At 42.1% G+C, this 27,622-nt stretch overlaps 1 protein-coding gene across 3 annotated transcripts; it reads left to right on the top strand.

The window, feature by feature from the left end:
• Window positions 1-4,367: 4,367 nt before the first annotated feature.
• On the top strand, window positions 4,368-27,622 carry LOC110199996 (uncharacterized). 3 transcript variants are annotated; one of them, XM_020975073.2, is made up of 8 exons: window positions 4,368-4,659; window positions 5,846-5,915; window positions 9,201-9,317; window positions 11,277-11,351; window positions 21,195-21,283; window positions 21,744-21,870; window positions 23,751-23,852; window positions 25,018-27,622. In XM_020975073.2, exons 5-8 carry the CDS (start codon window positions 21,254-21,256, stop codon window positions 26,292-26,294), a joined length of 1,536 nt encoding a protein of 511 aa, XP_020830732.1. In that variant the 5' UTR covers window positions 4,368-4,659; window positions 5,846-5,915; window positions 9,201-9,317; window positions 11,277-11,351; window positions 21,195-21,253; the 3' UTR covers window positions 26,295-27,622. The 3 variants fall into 3 exon arrangements, with proteins under 3 accessions (XP_020830732.1, XP_078003906.1, XP_078003905.1); XM_078147780.1 differs by lacking the exon at window positions 9,201-9,317; XM_078147779.1 differs by lacking the exons at window positions 9,201-9,317; window positions 11,277-11,351.

Below are 27,622 nucleotides of genomic sequence, written 5' to 3'. Positions count from 1 at the left end.
AGAAAGAAGCTACTTATCAAACTTACCTGTCTCGCCAAATATATCTAAATCCTGCAGAGCACCTTGGTATGCAGCATATGTTTCAATGGTAAAATCAAATGCCAGCTCTGCTTACTCCCAGTGTTTTCTTCAGGAAATGGGTGATTGGTTGATTTGTAGAAATACCTTTTAAATGTAATGAATCTGCAAGGTTCTTAGTCAACATTGTAGAAAGATGAAATGAACCACAGATTGATTTGCTTTTAAGAGGTGAGGGTGGGATTTGTCTTTGGGGAATCCAGATAACCTATGTACAGAGGTCATTGGGGTAGGTATCATGTGACAGTGAGTCCAGTGGATTCGTGAAGTGGGAGGTGCTATGGGCCCTAACCGGGAAGAGCTAGCCCACCCCTCTTCTAAGTTTAGACCCATTTCTTCCTATTCCTACTGCCTGAAATTCCCATGCTCCCTAAACGCTTACTTCCAGCTAATCTTTACCTTATCTTCTTTGTGCTAGGCACCATCCCTCTTTGCCAGTCATTGCTTCTTTTTTCACCCGTCCTTGCCCTATTCCCATCCTCTCATTTTGTCTTTGAAGGTGTACCTACAAAACTGTCAAATCTTCATAAATCTAATAGGCAATCTGAAGGTCCTGACCCTTTGTTTCAGATGAGCAGATTCCTTTCTTGGCGCACAGGGGAAAGGTTGCAGTAATATTCTTTCTCTCTTAATCATTTAAGATGATAAGCCTGAGACTGAAAACAAAAAATTAGTTCCAAAGGAAGAAATTTTTGAAGAAGTTCAATCAAATCAGATCCTATCAACAGAACATCGGAAGGAGCCTCTCTAGGGCCCTGATGCTGAAGAAGATTGTGACTGAGAGGGTAGCTTAGGGAGACAGCAGGAAAACACACAAGAGTGGAGACTGACCCATGCCATTTCTCTAGCAGGAGTGGGGCACCTGCAGCCTCAAGGCCACATGTGGCCTTCTAGGTCCTCAAGTGTGGCCCTTTGACTGGATACAAACTTCACAGATCCTTTTATTAAGGGGATTTGTTCTGTGAAGTTTGGATTCAAAGGGCTGTACTTGAGGTCCTAGAGGGCCACATGTGGCCTTGAGGCCACAGGTTCTGCACCTCTCCCCTAGAGACAGGTTTCACCTATCTGACTGTTGCCTACAGGAATGCTCCATAGAGGAGAGAGCCTATGACCATGAGTGTGAAAGAATCCTAAACATTGTTCTAGAGCAGACAGATCCTATCAGAGATAAGTGCCACATATGTCCAGAATTGTGGCATTATGAGAAATCAGAATGTATACAAAAGGGAACATTTCTATGCATGTAAGGAATGTGGGAAAGTCTTCAAGGATTGGTAGAATTCTTCGAGGTGAGAAGTCCTGTGAATGTAATGAATTTGGGAAACTTAAGGTGGAGTTTTGTCCTCGTTGAGTAGTGGAGAGAAAGCTTTTGAATGTGATGAGTATAGGAGGGCCTTCAACAGGAAAGCCAGCTTTCTTAGACATCAGAGAATTCACAGTGAAGAGAAACCCTATGAATGAAAGGAAGCCTTCAGGAGTAAGTTAGGTCTTAGAAAACACTGGAGAATTCATAGTGGAGAGAAGTACTAGGAATGAGTATAATCAGTTACAATAAATTCACACATTGGCTGTCTGAAAATGTGTCTCATTCTGCACCTCTAGGCCATCACATCTCTCCCAAGAGGTAGGAAGCAGGCTTCATCCTGAGCCTTCGGGAAGCATGACTGTTCATTGCATTGACTTGAGTTCTTAGTCTTTTGCAGTTGTTTTCCTTTATGTTCTGGTTTTGTTCATTTCCCTCTGTATCAGTTCATGCAAATCTTCCTAGGTTTCTTGAAATCTGCCCCTTGACAAACATAAGATGGTCGAGAAGCATATTTAGGGAGCAGTAGATGTGAAAAGAGTCTGGACTTTCAATTGACTGGAGAATGAGTGGATGCTATGACATGGAGTCTCCAAAAGCTAATGGGATGTTAGGGTTCATTCTTCTTGTCTTGAATTCAAGGTTTTTTGGAGGAGTGGTGGCTTTTTTAGCCCGACATGCTGAATATTAGCCATGAAACCCATCTCTTTCCCAGTTGATAGGCAGAAAACCAGTCACAACTGTCAGCCAGTGACTCCTGAGTCTCTAAAGTTAACCCTCTAAGCTTGGAGATGTCCTCTCTGTCTCTTCGACTGACCCAAACCACCCCTTCCCTTTGGATTCATGATCATATATTTAACATGGTGGTTCCCAGGGAGGAGGCTGGCCTAAGGGACACAGAAGGGCAGAAAGCACTCACATTTCCACTCTAGAGCCAGTCTGGTGGTGTTTGTATAGGGGATTTGTGTCAGAACTGCAGTAAGTGATGAGTGTAAAAGAATCGAGATTTAAAAACAGTCCACAGCGAGCCATGCAAATGAACCAGTCAAGCATTTATTAAGCACTTACTTTGTGCCAGGCACTGGGCTAAGCACTGCTCCCCCTACATATAGGTGAAAGATAGAGACTGTGAGGGATTAAGGCTGGAATGAGGAGAAACTGAGGAAGACACCTGAGATCCTTCCCTTGCAGCTTTGGTTCCCTGGGTCCTTGGAAGAGGTGGGTGGGACTGCTTTCAGTCAGGGCAACCCAGTCATCCCCTCTCCATACTCCCTTGGCCCAGAGCTCCCACTGTCTGGCCAAGCCTCAAGAAGGTCTATCTCTGCCCTCAAGAATCCTAAGTAAGGAGGAAGTCAGGATTGGACCTAGCAGACCCATTTGAGAACCTTCCACATGCCAGTAAAGTGCCAGCTTAGGTCCCTGTAGCCTGGTGGTTATGGTTGGTTGGGCCAGTGGACCTATTTGGAATCTGGAATCTTTATGTTTTCATTTTAGCGAGTTGACTCCAAAGATTTCAGGAGGTAACCTGGCGTAAAGAGTTGGTAAGCCCAGCGTTAACAGATGGGGATTTGGAGCCAAATATTTTGTCAATTTTTCTGCCCCCCCCCCCCGTTCTGGTCTTATTATTGCTGTGGTATTTTTAAAAAATTTTTCTTCCACCTGTGAGGTTCAGTGAATAAAGTGCTGGGTCTAGAGTCAGGGAGGCCTGAGTTCAAATCCAGTCTCAGACACTTAATAAATGTATATTTATTGATTGAACCTGGGCAAGTCATTTAACCTGTTTGCCTCAATTTCCTCATCTGTAAAATAATAGCATCTGCCTCCCAGGGTTGTGGTGAGGATCAAAAAATCTTAGCACAGTGCCTGGCACATAGTAAGCACCAAATAAATGTTAGCTATTATTATTAGTATTAATTATTTCAGAGTCCTGAGGATATCCTAGCATGGAAACTCCCTCCTGCAAAGCAGGTTGACAAGTCCTCTAATTCCTAGTGGTAGAGTTGCCAAATGAAATTTCATAAGGCCAAATGCAAAGCGCTATAAGTGCAACAAAGCAACTTGGACAAGTAGAAGATGGGAGGGAGGCATGTCTAGGCAGTCTGGGCTTTTACTGGCCTGGAGGTTGAGATGATGGAATGACATGTCATCCCCAAAGCTAATGGGATGTTTGCTTGCAGTGGGCCACTCTTGCATCCTCAGAAAACCAACCAGCACTATGCCAGCCACTGACTGGGGAGCCTGCCAACCCACTAAACCTGGAGTCTGGAGTCGGCTTCTCCCTCTTTCCTAATTAGCATGAGCCCACCCCTCATTAGCATCGAGCCCCCCGAGGGTATAGGCGGGACAGATGTTTGCTAGTCCTTGGGTTGCATCCTACTCTCTCCCCCCACCCCAGCTTCACTGCTTCTTGCTGCTTTCCCCCTGTGACTGTGTCTTCCATGGAGTGAGTCTAGCGATGCTGTTCTCTTAATAAAGGCTTCTTGGTTGATTGTATTTGTATGTAACTGCCTCTTCTAGGATGACGGATAAGCTAAGAGTATATAGCGCTTTGCAAAATGCCTCACATGCCTCCTCTCATTCGAACCATACAACAGCATGGTGAAGTCGGTGTTTTAATTATCCATCCTTTACAGATTAAAAAACTGAGGCTAAAAGAGGTTGTGACCGGTGCCCAGGGTCGCAGGCCAGGGTTTGAGGAAGGATTTGGAACTGGGGCTTCCTGAATGCGAGGTCAGGGATCTACTAAAATACCTAGAACTCTCCCACGTAACAAGGCAGTACAGTCGAGTAAAATGAAGCAACAACTCAATCGTGTGTGGCAATGTATGCCTTATTCAGCACCTGTAGCCCCCCACCTCTGTCCAAAGGAGGAGGCACGACGCGCTGTCGGAAGGCTGCAGGCAAGTCACTGGTGACCACATTGATCAGAGTTCTGAGGTCTTTCCATATTGCTGTGGTCACCCTGTGAATTGGCTTTCTTGGCTCTGCATCCCCTCTTCCTAGTCCCTCCCTCCATCCTCCTTCCCAGTCCTCTCTCTCCGGCTGCCCCGCCCCTCCTCTGGGGCCTCCCCATCACGGGCCCCTTTCTCCTCCCCTCTCCTCCTCTCTTCTCCACTCCCCACTCCCCAGGTTGCGTGGGGAGCTGAGCCACCGAGATGTGCAGACCTCCGAGGCATCATAGAGGGGTTCCGGAAGCTCTCAGCAAGGGGCTGCAGGCTTCCTCGGCTGTCTGACCAGTGGGGGCACTTCCTGCCACGCCAGCACTAGCTCTGGGCTCGGTGAGTGCAGGGTGTCGGAGCTTGGGGCTCCGGAGGGCTGCGGGGGAGGAGGGGCGGGGCACCAGGGAGAGCGCGGAATTTGGGTACCATTCGCCAGAGTCTCCTCTCCCTGCTTCAGTTTCCACATCTGCAAAATGGGATGAGCTTGCCTTACCCCCTTCTCCCCCGGCTGTTGTGGGGACACGTCCAATTAGCGTAGGGGTGGGGGGGGAGAAGCGCTCCCAACTTGGGAGTCCGGCACTTGAGTTCATATCCCGCCTCTAACAGTGACTACCTCTGTGACCTTGGGCAAATAGCTTAACTGCTCTTTGGGCCTCTGTTTCCTTTTCTGTAAAATTGAGGGAGTTAACCAGTGAGCCTCTAAAGCCCCTTCCGGCTCTATATCTCTGATTCCATGAGCTTTGTAACCTTTTGACATCGTGGAAATGTGAGCCGTTATTTCGCAGCCCCTGACTTCCCCAGCCCACCCAATGCCTACTCATGCCATCTCCCCATCCTCTGCCTGTCCTCCTTGAGCCCCATTCATCCCTCCCCGATCCTGGATCCAAGCTTCTTGGAGGGGCGTGGGGGAGGGGAGAGGCAGGGTGTCAGTGTGCTACGGTGGAAAAAATCCTGGCTTGGCCACCGTTTGCTACCTGGGTCACCTGGGACAAGCCTTTACCTCCTTGGGTCTTGGGTTACTCATCTCTAAAAGGAGGTGACCCTTTCCAGGTCTGTATTTGCGATCCAATCAGATTGTCACAAAGAAAAAAACCCTCCATTCCTCCTGCACATTGTGTATGCATGTTCACTTCTTAATATCATAGATGTGAGACTCTTGTCTGTATGTTTGCAGCTAGTACCTATCTGGTTGCTAAATGGGTGATGAACAGGTGACTAGGAAGAAGCAGAGTAATGGATAGGTGCAAATCTGTTTGTACCCAAGTGCACGGGGAGGCGAGATGTGTGTGCAATTCTGAGAGAAAATCAAGGATTCTTCAGTTATGGCTCTGGAAGGTGGAATAGCCCTCAGGGCAGGTTGGGGGACCAGGCTGTTTGTGCCACTTGGAATCTCCAGCCTCCTTCAACATTCAGCTCAAGCAATACCTCCTCTGGGAAGCTTTGGTGACCACCCTCCCCGCCCTCACCCCTTCCCTTGTATTAGATGTTGTGGTGTTCTTATCTGTGTACTTGTCTCTCCCAATAGAATCGAGCAAAGAATAGACTGCAGAGACTGCTTCCCTTCAGTCCCTGGTAGCCCCAGGGCGTAGCCCAGGGTAAGTGCTTAATAAATGAATGATTGTTTATTGACACCTGAAATTTTTGCCCCTGTGTCAGGATTTACAAAATTCTCTCCTTCCCACACTGTTATGAGAAAGCTTGTTGTTTTATCTCCAATTTCAGAAAGGTTAAGTGACTCGCTGAGAATCATGTGGCTAGTAAAGGTCTGAGATGTCACTCGAACTTATGTCCTTCTGTTCCCTGGCCCAGGGCCTTTTCTGATGTGCCATGCTGACTTTCTTCCATCACAGGACCAACATTTTATGGTCAAGGATATGCTGGAGCCAGCTCAGACTGGGAGTCAATTGTTAAATTTCTGTGTGAGCATTTTTGCCTCAGAAATCGGCAAATGCTACAAATCAGGGCTTGATGTATTGTTTTGTTGTTTGAGCTTAAGAAAGTGATGGAGGACGGGTCAATAATGAAGATTAAATTTAAACCTGTGTTGCATATACATTTTCCCCCTGGAAAGCTTGTTAAACATTTCTCAGCACACCCCTGGGGGTACTTCAACTTCCATACCTGAAATTAAATTTACATTTTTCTTCTATTTGAGGTACACTGTTAAGGCCTCCACTGAATCTCCATTGTTTGGGAAACAAGGCCATAAATTTACCCCCAGGTCTCATTTGCTTATGTTTCTTTGTAATTGTCTTCTAATCATTTTATCTATTTATTATGTTAACAGGTTGTAAGAACCTGGAGGGAGGAGAGCAGGTCCTCCTTCCCTTTCTGCACACCTCCTTGCTCTAACTATAAGCCGGTCACCTGGGGAGGTGCTCAGTAAATGATCATTCATTGGTCAGTTTCTTGTCGAATCAATCCATGCCTATTCTCTTATTTTAGGGTTAGAAGTTATTTTGATGGGGGGCCATGGATCTTGGTGCCTGATATGCACCAGAATGGATCCTGGGCCTCTGGGATCTGGTTCTCTGACTCTTGACCTTTGAGCACTTTATGGGACAGGGCCGAGTCTCTTAGGTTGGGGCATAGCCTTGTGATCTCTCAGGTTCTATTTCAGTGCCAACTCTGGTTCTTTTCATAGTGCCTGACTAGACAGAGCCTTGTAATGTCTCCCGTGGGATGGCTTGCACTTGCATCAGATCACTTTAAGTCCAGGTGGAAGCCCCTGAATGGGTTTTCTTTGAGTTCCATGCAGGGGGCCCAAGCAGGAAATGAATGGTGTAGAAACAAAAAGCAGAAAGGAAGCTTTGTTACAAACCAGTTTTCAAAAATTAGGAAGATGTGATACTATCAGTATTGTCTTCCCCTTCCATACACATGCTGCTGTTCATTTTTAGGAGTCACATGGCAAAACTTTTTATTTCATATCACTTGCTATAGCAGAGAAAATGAAAAATTACTTAACTGCTGTCTTAGGTGAAGGTAATTAAACGGTCCTTTTGAAGTTAGTGGGAGATGAGCCATTTCTGATTCAGCCTGAATAATTAGGACAGGTTTTTTTTTTTTACCATCTTATATTAAGGGGACAATCCCTTCCCCCACTTCCTCAGCTGAGAGTGATTAATATTATCTAATTGATTCCCTCAGAATTGTAAAGTGTGTTTGTAACATGCTATGCATCCAGATTTGGTATTTCCTCAAAGAAACCATGTGAGATCAGTAAGGTAGTTATCACTGTCCTCATTTTACAGATGAGGAAACGGAGGCCCAGGGAAGTTAGATGTCTTATTCCAGGTCAAGCAGCTAGTTAGTGGCAGAAGCAGGACCTGTACACAGTTCTTTTTCTTCAATAATGAAAATGCATATTTAAAAAAATAAGCAGGGTCACTTCAGAATTTTTAATTTTAATTTACTTTTTAATCTGGTAGTAAACCAACATTAAATGGAGGCTTTCGGCTAAATCATTGTGGGGAATTGGAATTTTATGATATTCAGCTAACTTATTCTTTGTCTTCCTTTTTACTTATAAGACTGGAAAAGAAAGAGCATGCTTGCATTTTCATTTTCTCCAAACCTTCCCCCATTTAAAATTTTGGAATTAATTAGTTCAAAGGAAGAAAAAAATTTTATTTCCTCTCAGCAGAAATGCTACTGCTTTTAAAAGCTGAGTTCTTTATTTAAATAGCAGTCAACAATTTGCTGGTAATAGCTTTTCCTTAAAACATCATTAGCGAATACATTTTTTAAAATAATTCAGTCTTGCTCTTGAAATTTTTTTCTGGGTAGTATAAAAGAGGGAAGAGTGCTAGCCTGGGCCATAGCTGACTTTTTCCTAACAGTTGCAGATTGACCTTATTATAAGCTATTGAGGCTATTGTTGAAGAAATGAGCTAGAAACAGGGCCAGGTGTGATCTAGTGGCAAGACTTCTCTACTAAGAGAACCATGGATGTTATGCCTCAAGTCCTATATAATCTTAAATCCTGATCCCAATTCCTTGGTAACATCTTCCAAAACCATGGTTCCCAACTTTGGGGATGTGATGTGGTGGGGGGTAGGAATGGTGATGGAGAGGGGCCTTAAATCCTTGTGGTCACCAAAGCATTGTCATTTTCTAGATGGCCTAAATAATGCTGCTTTGGTGGATAAAATGCAAAGCCATTATTAACAGCACCTCTGACTTTGTAGTAGCTTTCAATGTTAGTGTCCTTGATCACTCACTGGATGCTGATAACACAACTACTGTTACATGGAGGACTTCATTTATAAAGGGGTCCTTATGTTTGAAAAGGTTAGGGACCATTGTCTTTCTGGCATTTTCCAAGCCAAAATATATTTAGACTGGTTTGTTAATAATTTTCACTCCCTTCTCCAAACTTTAAACTTTGGGTTAAATTCTTTTAAAAACTTTATCATATGCTCTGATTGCTCCATAGGTCATATTGCACCGAGTCCATGGGAGCAAAAACAAAGGCATCCCTTCCTTTCACATCCTTTGGCTGCTTCTCATCCATCATCAAAGCCGAGCGAAGCTTTGGCAGCTCCAGGATCAGGACCCAGTGCTCCACCTCAGGCCTGGGCCTCCACTGTCAGGCTTCAGCCTCCTTTTGTTCCTTCCTTGTCTGTTTTGACTCTCTTCCTTTGAATCTGAACAGTCCAAGGCTGAGGACACTTGCTCTCCATGTTTGTGCTTTGGGAGATCTTGGGCCCACATCTGTTCACCTTCTTCTACTCTCAGATCTCATAGAAGAAGGCCGTGTCTTTTGTGAACCCTGGATAACTTGAGATGGTGTGAAGGGAAGGGCTGAGTGGGGTTATAATGTTTTCTTGTCATTTTATATTTGGATTACTTTCAAGAATCAATCTATTTTCTCTTAGGTGATGTGCCTGCTGCTGCCAGGTGACTCGTTGTACCTCATTTGGGATCACAGAATCATAGATTTGGAGCTAGAAGGGATCTTAGGGGCCATCTAGTTTAGCCCCTTCATTTTGCAGGTGAGGAAACTAAGGCCCAGAGAAGTTAAATGACTTCTCCATGGTCACCAGTCTTGGTAAAATCAGAGGAAGGTTAGAATTCTTTTTACACTTTTTATTTTGTCTTATAAAAGCTTAGCACAGTACTGGGCACATTATAGGTACTTAATAACTGCTAGCTGACTGACTCATTGACTGACTGACATAAATAGTGTACTTTAACAGTTTTGCAAACACCTATTTTTAAAACGATCTTTATATGCAGCAAGTTTACAAAGCAAAAAACCCACTCGGGTACAATTTAATACCTTTCTTACTAATCTCCAGAGATCCTCCACTTATTCAACCTCTAGTCTGATGTACAGAATGTAAATTGTATTTTCCTTTTAAACAACATTTGACTTATAGTCAGGAAACATGGAATTGAGTCCTGAACCTTCCACATTCTGGTCACCAGTTTTGCTGGGGGCAAAGTTATTCTTGGAGTCTGGCTTTCCTTATGTGTAGGACGATGATCATGATGCTTAGGTTAGCTACCTCCTAGGATGCTGCAAGGGTCATATGGGCTAATGTAGGTAAGGTAGGCTAGGACTAGGTACCACACTTGGGATTTCATTGGGGTATGGCCAGCTCCAGGGAAGTAGCCCCTTGGATTTCCTCTGCAATGTTTCTGGGGCTGGAGAGGTGCTTCCTGTGTGCCACATGAGGCAACCTGCCCAGTGGGTGGCAAAGACAGGACATGACCTCAGACTTCCGTGACTCGGAGGCTACCTTTCCAACGCCTGTTGGAGAGTACTCCACCCTGTCTCAAGGTTGGTAAAATACTTTGTCAATATCAGCTATCGTCATTATTATTGAGAGGAAGTTTGACATAGAATTGAATGTCTTTGGTGTCTTGGCTCCCACTGGCAGGCTCTGAATATTTTTAAATACTAAATTTATGTTAGAGGTTAGTGAAAATAAGGATTTTTTTCCTTCTGAGTTCAGTGACTCCCTGAAATTTAGCAAGGGGTCTGTAGATTCCAAGTTAAGAACCCCTGCCATAAAGGATGGAGAACTATCCTCGGAGTCAGGAAGACCTGGGTTCAAGTTCTGTCTGTAACACATACTAGCTCTGTGACCATGGGCAAGTCACAGAACCCATTACTGCCCCCAAGCAAATCATGTCTAAAATTATAAGTTGTACAACAGTTGCTGATCAGCAGCAGTTGAGGAGAATATCTTCCTGGAAGTAATGAAATCACAGGTCTGCAAAAACAAAATAATTATGATGCTTTTGACTTAGAGGACACAGAATGAGTGGTCCGAGGTGCAGGTGACATTTGAAGCCCCTTACTCCTCATTTTCTGCAGCCCCTGGCATCTATGAGAAAAGCCACTCACTGAACAAGTGTTTCTTTCTGAAAGAGAGAGAAAAAGAGCTTTAATCTTTGCTAGCAGTGATTTTCAAACCCTTTATGCCCCTAGCAAGCACAGGATCATTCATTCTTTGTTGTGGGGAATGGCCCACTGAGCTTTGAAGTCGTCATGTGTCCTTACAAGGGAATGAGCTGTTCAGTTTGGGGCACACCTCGAGGAACACCGTGGAGAGTTTGGGAGCCCGCGACTCTGCAGATGACATTTTTCCAGGCAATAGTGAGCCATATCCACCTTACGTTTACAAAAATGTCTTTTCTCCTAAACAGCTTTTGAAACTCTTTCAGACAGAGATTTATTTTCATCTCTTTTGGAAACTTGGCTCTATTTCATACTGTTTCTCTGAATTGTCACTTTTCGTGTTTTTCATACAGGCCCCCGCTCTCAACAACTTTGTCGGCGTCACCACCAAAAGCCCTATTTGAGTGTCTTCTCCATTGTGCCCCAACAATCCATTTACTGCCAATGGCCCTTGTTCTGATATTTGTTCTCCCATTGGCCTGGACCTTATTTAGGGTTATGTGCACTTGTTACTCATTGCTTTTGTATCTCTGTTTCTTTCCAGGCTCTTCACTAGTTGAGAATTTGACCTGATTGTCTCCGGCAATTACTATTTTTCCTTTTACTTATAGCTGCACAGGTTAGTGGAAAGCAAGACTGTGCCCCTGTCTTTGGTTGTGAAAGTAGTGCTCATTCCTTGCCCAGCTTTTGGATGTGAATTTCTTCTGAATTTTTTTTATTTGCATCAGTTTTCTGCTTCATTGTTGTTAATACCTCCACTCCCCCCCCCATTATTGTTTGTAATCATATCATCCTGCTTGTTGGTTGTTCCCAGTGACGCCTCATCATTTTTCTCCTTTTCGAAGAGACTTTATATACATTCCATCAGCTTAACAACAAAAACCAATATTGAATTTACAACCTCTTTTGAGATTAAGGTGACTGAACAAATATTCGCAATCGGAATCAGTGTTAATTTACTCCGCATTCTGTCCTTTCTGTTTTACATTATTCAGTGTAGACCTTTTTCACTTTCTAGCAGAGTTTTATAATTTTGCATAGTCTGAAAATTGCTATTACCTTGTATAATTTGTTGCATGTTGCAATATTTTTATCCACTTGTGACTTTTAAATAATGAAGGTGAAGTTGTCATCCTTGTGCTTACTCCTTTTTTGTTTTGAGCTTCTGTGGTCTTCATATTCTGGATATCTCATACCCATTCTGATAATGTGGCTATTGATTATACTGTATGCAAGTTAATGTTAAAGTAACACCTTTCTTCTTTGACACTTAGCTGTCTGTCACCCTCATGTTTTTGGAACAGAGCTGAGAACTAGCAGATAAAGGGAAAAAAAGGCTTCCAGTTGTCACCAAATCCCCGCATTTTCTTCTCTTCTCATAGGATGACCCCATAGCTACTCACTGAGAGCCCATGTAGTCTTATAGTCGTGATTTACACATACTTCAGAGAAGCCTGATTAGCTGTTTTTCCAGCCATCAGCAGATCACAATGGAGGTGGGGACTGTTAGAGTAAAAGTGCCAGTGCCAGGGAGGGAAAAACCCAGAAAAACAGATGCAAATACTCACAAATGTCCTGTAGAGCCATTTAATGTAGAGACAGTCAACCCCACACAGCACAGTAGGCCTGGGGACATCACTGTACTACAACCCAGTACAGAGACAGGGTCCTTTAGCATGCTCCATTTAAGAAGGCAGACAGGAGTGTCTTCATTTTACAAAGATTGCCATTCAGAATGCTGAAATGTTTAAAGGTTGATGTCTAATATGACTTGACCCTCAAGTACCTGGAACATCTAGTTAATCCAAATGATTTGGCTGAAACTTTCCTATATCCTTTGAACAGCTGTTCAGCTTTGTAAAGCCAATTTACTTAATGGATTAGTTTTTCTTTTCCTAAGATGATCTTTATTAATGATCATCACTAGTCACTGACTTATTATAGGGTTCTCCATTTCCACGGGTCCCTATGTCTCTAGAATGGTGACTTCATATGAGACTTAAAATTTGGGAATCAATTCATCATTATCTTTTGTTTCCATGAATGATTTTCTCTTCATTTTGACTCTTTTGTTTTGCCTAATACAATCTTTTATTCATTTGTTCAATTTTATAAAGGAATCAGGTGGGATTTTTATTGGAAATGTCAAAAGAGAATTCTGTCATGTAATCATTTCTTTTGCCTGTCTGAAAGTTATTTATTGGCCTACATTTATTTAGATCAAAATAGACATCATTCAATACATTTATTCATTCCCTTTATACTGCTTGGTGTGTATAAGCCAACAAGTTTTAGCATTTTTAAGAACTGCCTTAAATGGGCATTATGCTATTTCTTTGGGGGACAATAGTGCCTCTGATTTTTCCAGAATTATTTTAATGAAATCCAAGAGTTTCCCTGTATGTTATATGCTATAGATTTCTAAGGTTTTAAAGGAAACTTTGTGCTGTCCTCTACATCATTTTTAGCATATTTATAGTATTAAATAATTATCTTTTATATGGTTATTAATGGTTAGTGGTTATTATTTTTCTTGTAAAAAGATTTTTAGCTCCCATATTTCTTTGTGGCATTTCATGTGCAGTAAAAAGCTGGATTTGGAATCAGAGGATCTGGGTGCAAATCTAAGCCCTGCCACTTGCAACCTGTGTGGCGTTGGACAAAGTCATTTCATTTCTGTTCCCTCATCTACAAAATGAGGGTATGGGCTACATTACCTCCAGGGTTCCTTTTAGTTCTAAAAAGGAAGTCATTTTCCTTATGTTTAGGACCTGACTTTAGCCTCTGTGGTACCCTCATTTCAGAAATAGTATTGGCTTTTGGTGCCCTTGCATTAGGATATTGTAAAATGGTATATAATGTTGGCATGATTTCAAAAGCATTTGAGAGGGAAGAGGGCTCTCTTCTTTCCTGTGACTGCTTCAATTTCTGTAGTAGGGACACTGAATTCTTTTATGCCTGACCTGTTAGTTTGGCACTCCAGGCATCTGGGAATTTTTAAATTTTCTCATATTCTACCTCAAGGGATATACACACACACAGAGTCTCAGTCTTTCTCTTTTTCTCTCTCTCTCCCTCTTTTTCCACACACACACACATATATATATATATATATATATATATATATATATACACATACACATACATACACATATAGACACACAGCAAGACAGGCTCTGTGTGTGTGCGTATGTGTGCATATGTGTATAGACTCCCCCAAAAGTCTTAGTGTTACTTTGAGCCTTAACAGCTTAAAACGGCACTAAGACTGTTGAAACATCTGAACAAGGCTTTTTAATTTTTTTAAATTAATTTGCTTCCTGGTATAATCTTGTCTCTTTACTAATATTGCTTTTCCCTGTTCTCTCTTTTCATTTTTTATAGTCTGGCCCAAGGCCCATCTACTTGTTTCAGTTTTTCTCTCAAATGACCAGTGCTTAGATATTTCATTCTTTTGGCTACTGCTTTTTTGGAGGGTTTAAATTGTTTGATTTCTGCTCTAATCCTTATCATATTCTGTTGGATCTGGTGGAGGTTGGGTCTGGAAGGGGTTAGGGGAAGGGTGGGGTGTTAAAGTAGTTATTAATTTTCCAGGTTCCATTTCCTGGGTTAGATGGTGTATGCTTTTTAAAAAAAATTTTAATAACATACAAATTGCTTCTTCCCTTAGTTCTGCTTTGGCTGCCACCCTTAATTGGTAGCTTTACCTCTGGTATGTCATTCATTGCTTTTACTGTCTCCTGTATTTCCTTTCAGTGTAAGCAGTTATTCCAGGAGTGATTTTCTCAGGTTCTGTGTGTATTAGCTATGCTGGGCTTCTCCATTTTTCCATTGTTAATGATACTATACTATGAGTTAGCAAAAATGCTAATTCATAGGTGTCTGTTCTTGTACACTTATTTATTGCCTCCTGATCCATGACCTATTTCAGGCAAAGTTTCTTAGGGTGCAGAGAGAGATTTGCCTGCTCTCTTTCAATGGGTTATCTAGATAGTCTGACTAGTACTTGGTTTAATTCAAGAAAAAATAATAGCTCAAATTTGTATAGCATTTTCAAGTCAGCACAGTACTATAAATAGATTATCTTTTCAGCCTATGAACAACTTTGGGAGGTAGGTGCTATTATTATTCCCCATTACAGATGAAGAAACTGAGGCTCAGAGAGACATCACACAACTAGTAAGTGTTGGAGGGAGGGTTTGAACCCAAATCAATGGCCAGTAGATAGAGTGCCAGCCCTGGAGTCAGGGGTACCCGAATCCAACCTCAGATACTACTCTATGTGTGACCCTGGGCAAGTCACTTAACCTTGTTTGCCTTAGTTTCCTCATCTGTAAAGTGAGCTAGAGAAGGAAATGGCAAACCACTCTGGTCACAAAGAATTGGACATGACTGAAATGACTGAACCATGACTTCCTGATCCCACGTCTACCATGATCCACTATACCAGGCTACCTCTCTTACTGTTTTTGATATTTGCAATTTACTAGACTTGTCTAATAGCAGGGTGTATTTATTGTCTTACCCATTATTTTTATAGGCAGTTTTAATAGACATTTTCTCCAGAATTTAGAGGACTTCTCATCGGAAGCAGACTGTTAAAATGATTTCATTTATTGTTAAGTAGCATGTTCTTCATCTTGTGACTTTTTTTTGCTTTAAAATAATTCTGATATGAAGTGTGTATGTATATCTGCTGTTTGTCTTTGTTGGACTTGAAAAGTGAGAGGCTCAAAGGAGGATGGCCTGCCTTTTGAGTTGGAAAGCTCTTCATGGAGCTGGCAAAGAGGTGGTATGTCAAATGGGTGGCAGGAAGATCAAAAATGGCCTGAGGCTGCATTTCTCTAGACAGATGGGTAGCCTTACCAATCCAGGCCAGACTCCCTGGTTTCCGTGGATGGGACTGCTGTATTGCTATTTGGAAAAGGATAATTGATTGCCTATTTGGCGATTTTGTATCCTGTCATACATCCCTAAGCTATTTTAGTGGTTTAATCATGCAAATTAAAATAATTTCATAAGATTTTCTGTTTGTTATATGAAATTAGTCACCTATTTTCCCCTGTTGACCTGTTTTTTTTTTCTTAGCATTGAAAAATTCCCTCCTGGAATGTTGCTCCTTCTTGCATGCCTTTGATCTTGACATGTCTTTGCTCTTGGCATGCCTAGCCAACTCCCACTCATTCTTCAAAGCCCAGCTTGTGAATCTTCCTTTGCAGGCAGCACCCAGCTACTTGTGGACTCTTGGTAATCATTGTCTCAATCGTTGGGCATTTAATCATGCAGTGCTTTGTGACTTGTCCTTTATTGCTTTAATTGTCACTGAACTTTTACATTGGTATTTAATTTTTGGTGAGTTTATACTTTGTCTCCTGAAGTATGCTGTAAGCCCCTGAGTCTAGCTAGTGCTTTGATCATAGTAGGCCTCCCTCAATAAATATTTGTTGATTGATTGGGATTAATCCATATGAATATTTTTTTATGCAGCTTCCTGTGTATAGCATATATTAAGTTTTTTTAATCCACTCTCCAGACCTTTTACATTTCATTGTATCATGAAGTTCTTTTACAATTAATGAAACGAACTTGTTTTCACTTTTGCTTCCTTGTCTCTCCTCTTTCCATACCAAACCTATTTTATTTTTAACAGTTTCTGTTGAGGGTACCAGCATCCTCCCAGTCACCCAGCTCAATAAGCTCAGAATCATCCTTTATTCTTCCCCTCTCTCACTTTCCATCTCCATTTAATTATTTGCCAAATGTTGTCTTTTGAGTCTACCTCCCCAACATCTCTTGCCTCCATCACCTAGTTTAGGCCCTCATGACCTCTTGCCTGGACTATTTCAGCAGCTTCCTAATTGGTCTCCATACTTTGGACTCTCTTGTCTCAAGTCCATTCTTCATACAGCTCTCAAATTGCTATTCATAATTAATCCATAGGTCTGATCATGTCACTTCTCTGCTTAAGAATCTTCGGTGTATGCCTCTGTGTGTGTGTGTGTGTGTGTGTGTGTGTGTGTGTGTGTGTGTGTGTATTTTCCCTCTGATTTCATTGGTGTAGGGAACTCTAGGCGAAGAATTCCCTCTGTATGTGCTCTGCATTGTAGAGTCTTAGAGAGTTGCTTGGGGCATATAGGAGTTGTGACTAGCCCAAGGTCATATACACAGCCAGTAGGGGTCAGAGAGGGGATCTGATCCCCCCTCTTCTGGGTGACAGGCCCCTTCTCCATCCTGTAGGATAAAATATGAGCACTTCTGTCAGGCACAGAAAGCCCCTCCCAGTCTGCCTCCCACCTACCTTTCCCAACAGTTCACATTATTCCACTTCATATACTACTTTCTACCTAAAGTGGACTATGCTATTTCTTGACCCTGCTGGGTGGAGTCATAGCCTCCCTCCATGCCCTCACCAAGGCTGTCTTCCCCACGTAGAATGAATGTGCTCTCTCCTTGCCTTAGCCTTTTGGAAGCTTCAGCTTCTGTGTTCTGGGCTTTTCCTGAGCCCCTCAGTTGTTAGAACACTCTCTTTCCTATAATTACTTTAAGTTTACTTATCTTTGTCAATATTGTATCTCCGCAGTATAATATTCACTCCTTAAGGGCAGAGACTTTCATTTTTGTCTTGGTTGCGCTCACAGCAACTCAGACATTTTGGAGGTCAAGACCTGTGATTTCACATATGTGAGGGAGCTCTTGCTGGGAAAAATCCCTCTACCACATAGATTAGCAAATTATCTATACTTTGAGTTTTAGAGAATTGCCTAGGGGTCCTAAGAGGTCAAGTGATCTGCCCAAGGTCACAATGCTAGTAAGTGTCAGAGGATGACTTTACCCAGATCTTCCTGATTTATGCTGGCTCTGTGTCGCCATGGCACTCTGTCATACCATGCTGCTTCTAGCCTTGCACATAGTAGACCCTTAATATATCTTTATTGAATTGAATTATTAACAATGCTTTCATTATACGAACAATCTATATAGCATCTTACTGTTCTCAAGCCTCTTTCTGCATACTATCAATAAAATATATTTCATTTGTAAATAAACTATACCATAATAATTTAGGGGTGTGGAAGCTTGCTCCATGGATCTTACTATCCTTCACCTCATGACCAGCCTTCTGATGGTGAGCCTGTCTGAATTTAGCTAGACTGGTTGGTCATTGAGGAAATGACAGATATATTTGTTGGCCTCGATGAGGTGGGCCCTTTACTAGAGCTTCTCCAGGTTGGTTAGACTTGTCAGAGCTTGGCCTCTGCTGGTGTAACCTCAAGACTTCAGGATCATCTCTAAGCCATGATGCAATATCAGAGAAGTACTTTAGTAGGGGGCAAACAAGCATCATATCTTCAGATTTGACTCACTTTTTCTTCTTCCTATGAACCGAATATGCATCCAACTGCTGTGGCATTAGTCTACTCAAAGCTTCCATTCCCCCTTCCCTTTTATATGTTTATTACAAATGCTACTGTGAATCGAAAGTCTTTTGTTGCTGTGTTGTTGGGTAGAAAGTGGGCCTCAGAGTCAGGAATTACTGGGGACTGAATGCTGTTTGTAAGCCTCAAGCACCTTTCGAAGACTCATCTCTGAAGTTACAGATTGGTGGCTAGGTATGTTCGTGTGAGTGCAGCCGAAGACTTGACCACACTCGGCAAACTGAAGCTTGACATAGCTGTAGATTGTACAGTGTAAAAGAAAACTTGTTCACCCTTTATTAAGCTTGTTTTTATGATTTAATTGAACCATGGAGTCTGTGACCGAGTTACCAGTGTGGTTGTTGGGAGGTCTGGGACTATATTGGTTACACAGGATGTGTGTTTTTAAAGATCTTTTCTTTTTCCCAAAAGATTTTTGCCCTATTTTGTTTGGCTAGTGCTTCATTTGGGCTGTGCTTCCATTTATCATTTCTTCACTCACCTGCTCATTTTACAGAATATTTGTGATCATTTCCTTTGGGGCTTTCTTGCATGTCTGGTATTTCTGTGAATTGGAAGAAACTTCTCCTTGGCAGATTTTCTAAGTTCTAGGGGTTTTCGATTGCTATAGGGTTTTTCATTGCTAATTGCTTAGGTTAAAGACATTTTTTTCCTGATTTCTTCCTCTTTCTTGTCTTGTACTTTCATAAGCTACTTTGCTGTTATCTCCATCTGCTCTCTCCTGAGCTCCAGTTTTGTTTGCATTACCAATTGTTGGATGTCCTATAGGCATATCGAACTCAACATGTCTAAAACAGAACTCATCTTCCTTCCTTCCTCCCCTCCCCCTCTTCCTCCTCTTCCTCCTCTTCCTCCTCTTCCTCCTCTTTCTCCTCTTCCTTCCTTCCTTCCTTCCTTCCTTCCTTCCTTCCTTCCTTCCTTCCTTCCTTCCTTCCTTCCTTCCTTCCTTCCTACCTTCCTTCTTGCACATATCTATTTACATGTTGTCTCCCTCATTAGCCAGTCAATAAACATTTATGGAGTGCCTCCTATGCACCAGGCACTGTGCTAAGCATTGGGCAAACAGTAAAGGCCTCCTGAAGAGGACGGGATTTTAGCTAAATTTTTTAAAGAGTATTTATTTTTATCCCAAACTTTAAAAACAGCAAATAAAATGGGTATAATAGAATAGGAAGAAAAGGCTTACATGAAAGTGCAGAGAGCCCACTTTTCTTTTGAAGTTAAAATAAAGTCAGCCTGTGGCTGTTAAGCTATCCTGCACATTTTTACTTCTTTCTGGCCTTCCTTCTATTTTTTTTCCTGCATATTTTTAAAAAAGATACCTCCGTAACCCTCTTTTCTTTTTCTTTATTTTGTTCTCCCGTTTTTATCCTCCCATTAGAAAAAGAAAAGAAAAACAAAGCCCTTGTCAAACAAAACAAATTCCCATATTAGCCATGTCTGGAAATGTATGTCTTATGCTGTGCTCTGAGGCCATCACTTCTCTGTTAGAAGTGGGTAACATGTTTCATTGTCAGTTCTTTGGTTTATCATTGCATTAATCAGAATCCTCAAATCTTTCAAAATTGTTTTTCTTTATAATGTTGTTATTGTATAATTTATTCTCCTGGGAGAACTCATTATCTTTCCCCCCAAACCCACCTATCTACAGAACTTTCCTATTTTTGTTGAGTGTACTGCCATTCTTCCTGTCACCCAGCCTCACAACCTGGGGCTCATTCTAGACCTCAGTCTCCCTTCCCTCCATTTGTGATCAGTTGTCACTTCTTGTGGATCCTACCTTCATAACATCTCTTCCATCCATCCCTTTTTCTGCACTTCCACAGCCACCACTGTAGTTTGGGGCCTCATCACCTCTCACCTGGACTACTGCAGTGGCCTCCTAATTGGTCTGGGAGACCTGGCTCTTGCCTCTCTATTCCATCTTTCCAAGATGTGCCAGAATGATAATGCTACAACACACATCTGACCATGTCATTCCCTTCAAGAAGCTCCAGTGATTCCCTATTATTGTTTGGATCAAATATAAACTCCTTCATTTGACATTTAAAGCTCTTCACAATTTCACTCCAGACTCATTACATATTATGTGTCTTCAGACAGTCTACATTCTAGCCAAACTTGCCTGTTTGCTGTTTCCCATTCAGGATGTTCCATCTTTTTTCTCTTTGCCTTCACCTCAGAGCCTCTAACTCCCTTTGAGGGCTCCTTCTCCATGAAGCCTTTCCTGTTCCCCCCGCCCCAACACCTCGTTTCTACTTCGTATATATTTTGTATCTACTTATAGAAATTCATATTGTCCCTTGAGAGAATGTAAGCTCCTTGAGGACAGGGACTGTTTCATTTTTTTCTTTAAATCCTGGTGCCTTGCATAGTTTCTGGCACAGAATTAGGCACTTAATCAATACTTATTTATTGATTGATTTGGCTGATATGATTTCAGGTTTATTCATTGTTGCTTTTAAGGTCTTTCTTGTTTCATTTCTTAACTGTGTAATTTAAACATTTGATTCTTTTAAATCTTGCCTCTCAGTAGTTTGGGCCTTTCAGAACTTCTTGTTTCAGCCATTTTTTCCTTTTCTCATTTGTTTTTGGTTTCTTTCTTATAATAATTACTAATAATACAGTCTTTGGAGGAATCTTTCTCTTTTTTGCTTCTCTCCTCTCTTCTCTTCTCTTTTCTCCCTCTCCCTCTCTCTTCCCCTTTCACCCTCCCTCTTCCTCTCCTTTTCACCCTCCTCTCACTTTCTTCTTTCCTTCTCTTCCCTTCCCTTCCCTCTCTCCATCTCTCTGGTCTTTCTTTTGTTTTCTGGCCCACCTCTTCAGTTGTTTAAGGGAGTTCCATGTTGCCTTGTGTCTTGGCTCCATCAATAAACAACTACATTTAAAGCTAAAATTCAACAAGGCTTTTGAACAGTGGTTTAAAGTATTTCCATCAAAGAGCGCAAAAGGATTCTATATCTCATTGGTGGGAGACCCACAGGGCCGGGTTGGGTCTTACTCATGGCTTTATTCACTTTTCTTAGCTTTGCCTGTTCCCCAGAGTCTAACACTTTCCCGAAAGGGGAGCACAGGAGCGGAACTGATGGCAGCTCTTCCGACAGCCAGGCCCCAGGTGAGCTGTGCTTCTCTCTTCCTTTCTCAAGATGTGAGAATATTGCTGTTACCTGAGGATTGCTCATGGCTCCTTCACGCAGCATCTCTTACTGTGGTGTTGAATCCAGTGACCTGAGCCCTGGTTCCCTCTCTTGGAGTAGAGGACATAGCTATTGTTACTGTCGCTTCGTGAATTGGAAAACTGTGTTTCAGAATCTTAGAAAATTTGGCTTTGTGACTCCTAGTCAGGTGTAACTTAGGTTTACTTGTCCCTGTATTTCTACTCCCTCTACCCAACTCCCCCTCCCCAGCGTGCAAGTGTGCGCGCGCGCGCGCACACACACACACACACACACACACACACACTCCAAACCCTTAGCCACCTTGTCCTAACCTTTCTGGGGCTGCTCACTTTGCCCCTAGTCCTGGGTCAGGCTGGTGGGATTATCCATGGGGGCAGCAGGAACCTTTTCTTTTAGGAGTTGGTGACATTTGAGGATGTGGCCGTGTATCTCACAAAAGAGGAATGGGGACAACTGGGCCCTGCTCAAAGGAAGCTCTACAGGGACGTGATGCTGGAGAATTATGAGAATGTCATTTCACTGGGTAAGGACCCCCTCCAGCCTCACCACTGGAGGCACAATCTCTTCTTTGGTTTCCCTTTTTGTTAACAGCTGTGTGTATAAATATCTGGGAAAAGTGGTACCAATAACCCTTCGAGTCCAGGATTCTGCCTTTGGCAACCAGAGGCACCAGGGGTCAATGGGCAGGAATGTATAATAGTTTTTCTCCGTGATATGGACTACTGAAGGCTAGGGATAGTCCTAAATCTCCTTAGCTAAAAATATTAATTATAGACTGTTTTTTTAGACTTCATAAATAATTTTGAGGATGAAATGGCAAGTTTGTTTCACTTTTGTTTCAGAGGCAGGTCAGTATTATCTTGTTTCTGTGGCCTCTCACATTGGTTGGGTACATGAGATGCTAAATAGAGTTTGGTCACCACACCTACAGAAAGACACGGAAAACCTGGAGAAGATTCAAGGGATGTGGCAGTTTCCACATGAGAAGTGACTTGGAGATAAAAGGTAGTAGGCAGGGATAGGATGTGACTGAAGATTATAAACCATGAGAGATAGGAATGAAGGCTAGAATGAGGCTCTACTCCCTTTCTTGTTAGTTATTAAAATTTTTTTCACTTATTAATCATTTTTCTCCCTCTTACCCACCTCCCCACTGGAAAAAAGAAAAACAAAGCTCTTGTAACAAATGAGCAGAGTCAAATGAAACAAATTATCTAATTGGCGGTGTCCAAAACCTTAGGCCTCATTCTCTGCCCTGGGTCAACTGCCCTGTTGAGAGGTGGGTAGCATACGTCATTATCAGGTTTCTTGAATTATGCCTGCCCCTTGAGTGGTCAAAGAGCTAGGTCATTTGAGGCCAAACTAAAGGAAGTAAGGACTGCTTTACATCCAACACTATTACACTGAATGCTTTTTGAAAGTCCACAAACTTGAATTGAATTCTTCCTATATTCTTCTATGTGTAAAGTAGGACTTCCTTTTGTCTTAACACTTGCTCCTCTCTTTTAAATTTAAGGTAGAGTATCCCCCTTTTCACTCTGATAACATCCCCTATTGGGTTTGCTCTTCAGACCAAAGAAAAATTATCTTTTTAGTGTCTTTGCATGAAGGACACACTGTCACTTCTCCTTGATCATCATTATCATTGACTTCCTTCGTAGCCTTTAGTCTTTTTCTGCTTGTGTGTGGTGGTGGTGGTGGTGGTGGTCCAGGTGTCTCTGAACTGCTACCATTTAGAGTCAGAGAACAGAGAGGATTTTCAAATCATTGTGCTGGAAGGGCCTATAGACCTTATCTCATTTAAGCCTCTCATTTCACAGAGGAGATGGAGGCTCCAAAAGGGTAAGTTATTTGCCTGAGCTTCTGCAACTAATTGGAACCTGGATCTCTTAATTTAAAGTACTCTGTTTCTTCTACTGTGGAGTCTTTGAAACATTTTGTTAACATTTTAAAATTCAATTAATTTTGTGGGATGGTGAAGAGGTAGTGTGGCGTAATGGATAGAGCACGGCCTTGGAGTTAGGAAGCCCTGGGTTCAGGTTCTTCCTCTGACCCTTGCTGGGGCTCTATGATGCTGGGCAAGTTACTTAACTTTTCAGTGGCCCAGGTAAGTCACTTCAGTTTCAGACCAAGTGCTGATCTTCATTGGTAGAACCTCGAGTTTCCTAAGCCCATGAAATCTCAGGTGAGATGGTTATCCCAAGCCCAGTTAACTTTAGATTGTAGTAGCAGAGAGGATTCTTATGGTAAACCTTGCTCTGGGTAGGTATTCTTCATCTAGACCCTCCTAGTCTTCTCTCTGTAAAATCCCTGGACACAATCTGGCTGGGACGGAGCTCTGGGGCAGCTCTGGGTCGATCCTAAGACCAAATGGCCACATGTGGCTTCCTTTCCCACAAGCAGGATTTCCTGTTTCCAAACCTGACCTGATCTCCCAGCTGGAGCGAGGGGAAGTACCATGCTTGCCAGATGTGCCCAGAACTGAGGTTCCAGAGACCCATGGTGGTGAGTGAATACACAGCAGCCTAGTTGTTCAATGGGGTGGGGCCAGTTGTTTGATTTATGCATCAGCGTGGTCTCCTTGATGCTGCTTTGATCTGTCCAAGTGAAAGGTGTCATTATGCTTAACGGTGCCTTCCTTTCCATTTCTTCTCCTGGTCATCTCTTCCTTAGACCCCAGTGATTGCTATCCCATACCTTTCATTCCATCAGAGAAAAAGACTACCTCTTTCCCCCAATTTTGGAGTGTTTGGGGAATATACAGTTGATGCTAGGATAGATGGAGCTTGTCTGGGCTTGGGTGTAAATGTCCAAGCTTACAGATCAGACTTGTAAAAAAGAAACTTGGGTTAAATATTGTCTCATTAGGAAAGACATTTTTTGTAAAAGTCATTTATGCATTAGGAAAGAACCTAAGGCTATTCCACCTGTGGTAACTAGATAAATAGATAGATCAGGAGAGCTTCCTATATGCCAGGCATTGTTCTAAGAGCTGGAAGCTAGAAGCAAGCAAGACAGTTAATACTAAATTATATTGGACTAAAGCTCATATTTCTTAGTTGTAAAAAAAATCCTTGAAGTCATCCCATTATAATAAAGGTTATTTGTCCTTGTCTGGCTGATGGTCTTGCTAATGCTAGATCTCTTTTACCCAAGTGGAAGAAGGGTTCTAGAAGAGATAAACAGAGGTTGCAATACCCAGGGTGTGGCATCCAGGAGGGCAGAGCTATTGCTTTGTCACCCTCTGCTTTGTGGCATCCTGTAAAGGGGATCCAGTAATCCTGGGGCCAGCAGTGCTGGCACTCTTGGAGCCCATTTCATCCCAAATGCTCCACTTCTTTGTGCCTCTACTAGCACTCATTCTCACCTTCCCTGACCACTCCTCTCTTCTTGACCATAGCTCTGAGCCTACCCGTTCTCTTTCACTGCTCCCTCTGTTACTTCTCATTCTCCCATCTTCTCCTGTTGTTATAATGCCCGCCTTCTTTGATGGAGCCACCTCTTTTCTCTGCTTTCTTTGCCATTTGTGCCAGCTGTTCCTCTTATGTCTTCATCTCCTCACCCACTTCTCATCTGCTACCTTTCAAAGACACCTGCCTCCAGTAGGCACTCATTTATGGAATGATTCTCACACTCTATTGATCTGGGTATTTTCTATTTATCATTTCAGCTAAGAGCTCTGTGACTGAGAAAGAGGCATCTATTCCACAGCAGGAAGTTGGTGAAGAAGTGAAAACCCAGGGAATATTATCAGCAGGCTCCCCAAAGGGGATTCACCAGGACTCTGTAGTTGGAGGCCACTGTGATGTTGAGGGTAGGTTAGAGTGGCAGCAGGGAAACCCTGTAGGAGATAGGGCCCAGCCACCTGATTCATGTGGCAGCCTCACAAATAATTCAGACTTTCCAAAACAACACCAGAGACAGGAGCAAAGGGTAGAGAAGCCCCATGAATGTGAGGAATGTGGGAAAGCCTTCAGACTTAACATAGAACTTATTCAGCACGAGCGAATACATAGTGGTGAGAAGCCCCATGAATGCGAGGAATGTGGGAAAGGCTTCAAGGGACACTCAGAGCTTATTGAACATGAGAGAATTCACAGTGGAGCAAAACCCTATAAATGTAAGGAGTGTGGGAAAGCCTTCAGGAGGAGCTCAGGACTTAGTAGACATAGGCGAATTCATAGCATAGTAAAGCCCTATCGATGTAATGAATGTGGGAAGTCCTTTAAGAGGAGTACAGGCCTTAGTCAACATCAGAAAGTTCACAGTGGAGAGAAGCCCTACGAATGTAATGAATGTGGGAGAGCCTTCAAGGTTAGCACACACCTTATTCGGCATCAGAGAATTCACAGTGGTGAGAAGCCTTTTGAATGTAATGACTGTAGAAAGGGCTTCAGGGAACATTCAGACCTTATTAAGCATCAGAGAATTCATACTGGAGAAAAACCCTATAAGTGTAGTGAATGTGGTAAAGCCTTTCGGGGGCAATCTGGCCTTCTTGAACATCAGAGAATTCATAGTGGAGCAAAACCATTTGAATGTATTCAGTGTGGAAAGGCATTCAGAAGGAGTTCAGAGCTTACCAAACATCGGCGAATTCATACAGGAGAAAAACCCTATGAATGTAAGGAATGTGGGAAGCCTTTCAGGCAGAGCTCAAGCCTTTTGGAGCATCAGAGAATTCATACTGGAGAGAAACCTTATGAATGTATCGAATGTGGGAAAACCTTCAGGGGACCTTCAGACCTTATTAAACATAGGCGAATTCATAGTGGAGCAAAACCTTATGAATGTAATGAATGTGGGAAAACCTTCAGGAGGAGTTCAGGTCTTAATCGACATCGAAGAATTCATAGTGGAGCATCACTCCATGGATGTGATGAGTGTGGGAAAGCCTTTAGGAAGAGTTCAGCCCTTTACAGACATCAAAAAACTCACAGTAGTTAGAAATCCTGTGAAAGTAATGAGTTTGGAAAGACCTTCAGAAAACACTTGGATTTTGTTAAACATTAGTTAATAGTAAAGCAAACCCCTGTTGATGTGATGAATATAGGAAAGCCTTTTGGAAAAGATCGGGGCCTAGTCAGTATTGGGGAATTCATGTGTAAGAAAAACCTAATGAATTTTGGTTAACTATTATTTTTACTACAGTCTTATGGACTATTAGTATATATGTTAGTGCGTATACTGATATACATATACATATATATATGTATATATATATATATGTCAGTGTATATACATCATCAGAAAATTCATGGTGGAGTGAAATTTTGTGAATGTAATGAATGTGAAAAACTCTTGAGTCAGAATGTAGGTCTCAATCATATTAGAAAATACAAAGCAGAAATTTTGGATAAGTATATGAAAAACTGCAATGAGTCTTTGTAGCATTGTCATGGCTTGCATACTCACAAGTAAAATGACAATAATTCTCATTCACATAGCACTTTACAGTTTATGAAGCACTTTCTTCACTACAGCTACAATTGAGCCAATCTCCATGAAATACTTTTTAAGCTTTTGAAAAGCACATGCCACATTTTTCTGTTACCTAGTGTATAGAGAATACCCCAGTGACAATGTAATGGTAAATATTCTTCAATGTTTGTTCAGTTCATTTCTTCTAGTCCTGCTACTGTACGCCAGGCTCTCGATTACTTCCCCTCTGGTGATCTATTTCCAGTGTCTCTTTCCTGTAATCCATTTGCTCCCAGCTTTCGGATTAATCTGCAGAGAAGATTTCATCATGTGACTCTACTGCTTAAGAACCTGACTTGGCAATGGCACTTAATTATCCCATTGAGAGACCTATGCGTGGTGCAGACATTGGATATACCAACAGTTTAAGAAGAAACCCAGGCCTTCACATTGGGGAAAGGCCATCCGTCCCCTATGATTGAGACTAACGATGATTCTCACAGAATGGAGAAGATTAGTTCTCTACAGGAAAGCTTCTCCACAGTAATCTAGCCATCGCACAGTGTAAATTGGATAGCATTTACTGAAGAAACTCAGATATCTTCCCATGTTATCAATATGCAGCCAATCTAAAATATAAATGAAAAGTCTGTATACTTGGGAATCCTAAGTAACCTATTATAAGAGTCTGTTGAGATGAAAAAGAGTAACAACAAATGCAAACAGAAGGGTGGTGATCTTAAATCAGTTTCTCTATGCAGATTTTCCTCCTGGTGAAAAAAAAATGTACCTCTTGTCAACTTGGCAATTTTATTTATTATTGCAATTTAATAAACATGTCCTGGATTATAAAA

This window comes from Phascolarctos cinereus, unplaced genomic scaffold (genome assembly GCF_003287225.1).
Source record: "Phascolarctos cinereus isolate Bilbo 61053 unplaced genomic scaffold, phaCin_HiC Scaffold_8;HRSCAF=390, whole genome shotgun sequence".
Classification (NCBI taxonomy): Eukaryota; Metazoa; Chordata; class Mammalia; order Diprotodontia; family Phascolarctidae; genus Phascolarctos; species Phascolarctos cinereus.
Note: the sequence above shows the minus strand (reverse complement) of the source record. Positions and strands in the feature narration are given on the sequence as shown.

Excerpts from the sequence above, each read along its gene's own strand:
- LOC110199996 (XM_078147779.1), top strand. The coding sequence starts at position 21,254 with ATGGCAGCTCTTCCGACAGCCAGGCCCCAG. Across the intron at positions 21,284-21,743 it reads TTCCGACAGCCAGGCCCCAG|GAGTTGGTGACATTTGAGGA; the intron begins GTGAGCTGTGCT and ends CTTTTCTTTTAG. Across the intron at positions 23,853-25,017 it reads GGTTCCAGAGACCCATGGTG|CTAAGAGCTCTGTGACTGAG; the intron begins GTGAGTGAATAC and ends TTATCATTTCAG.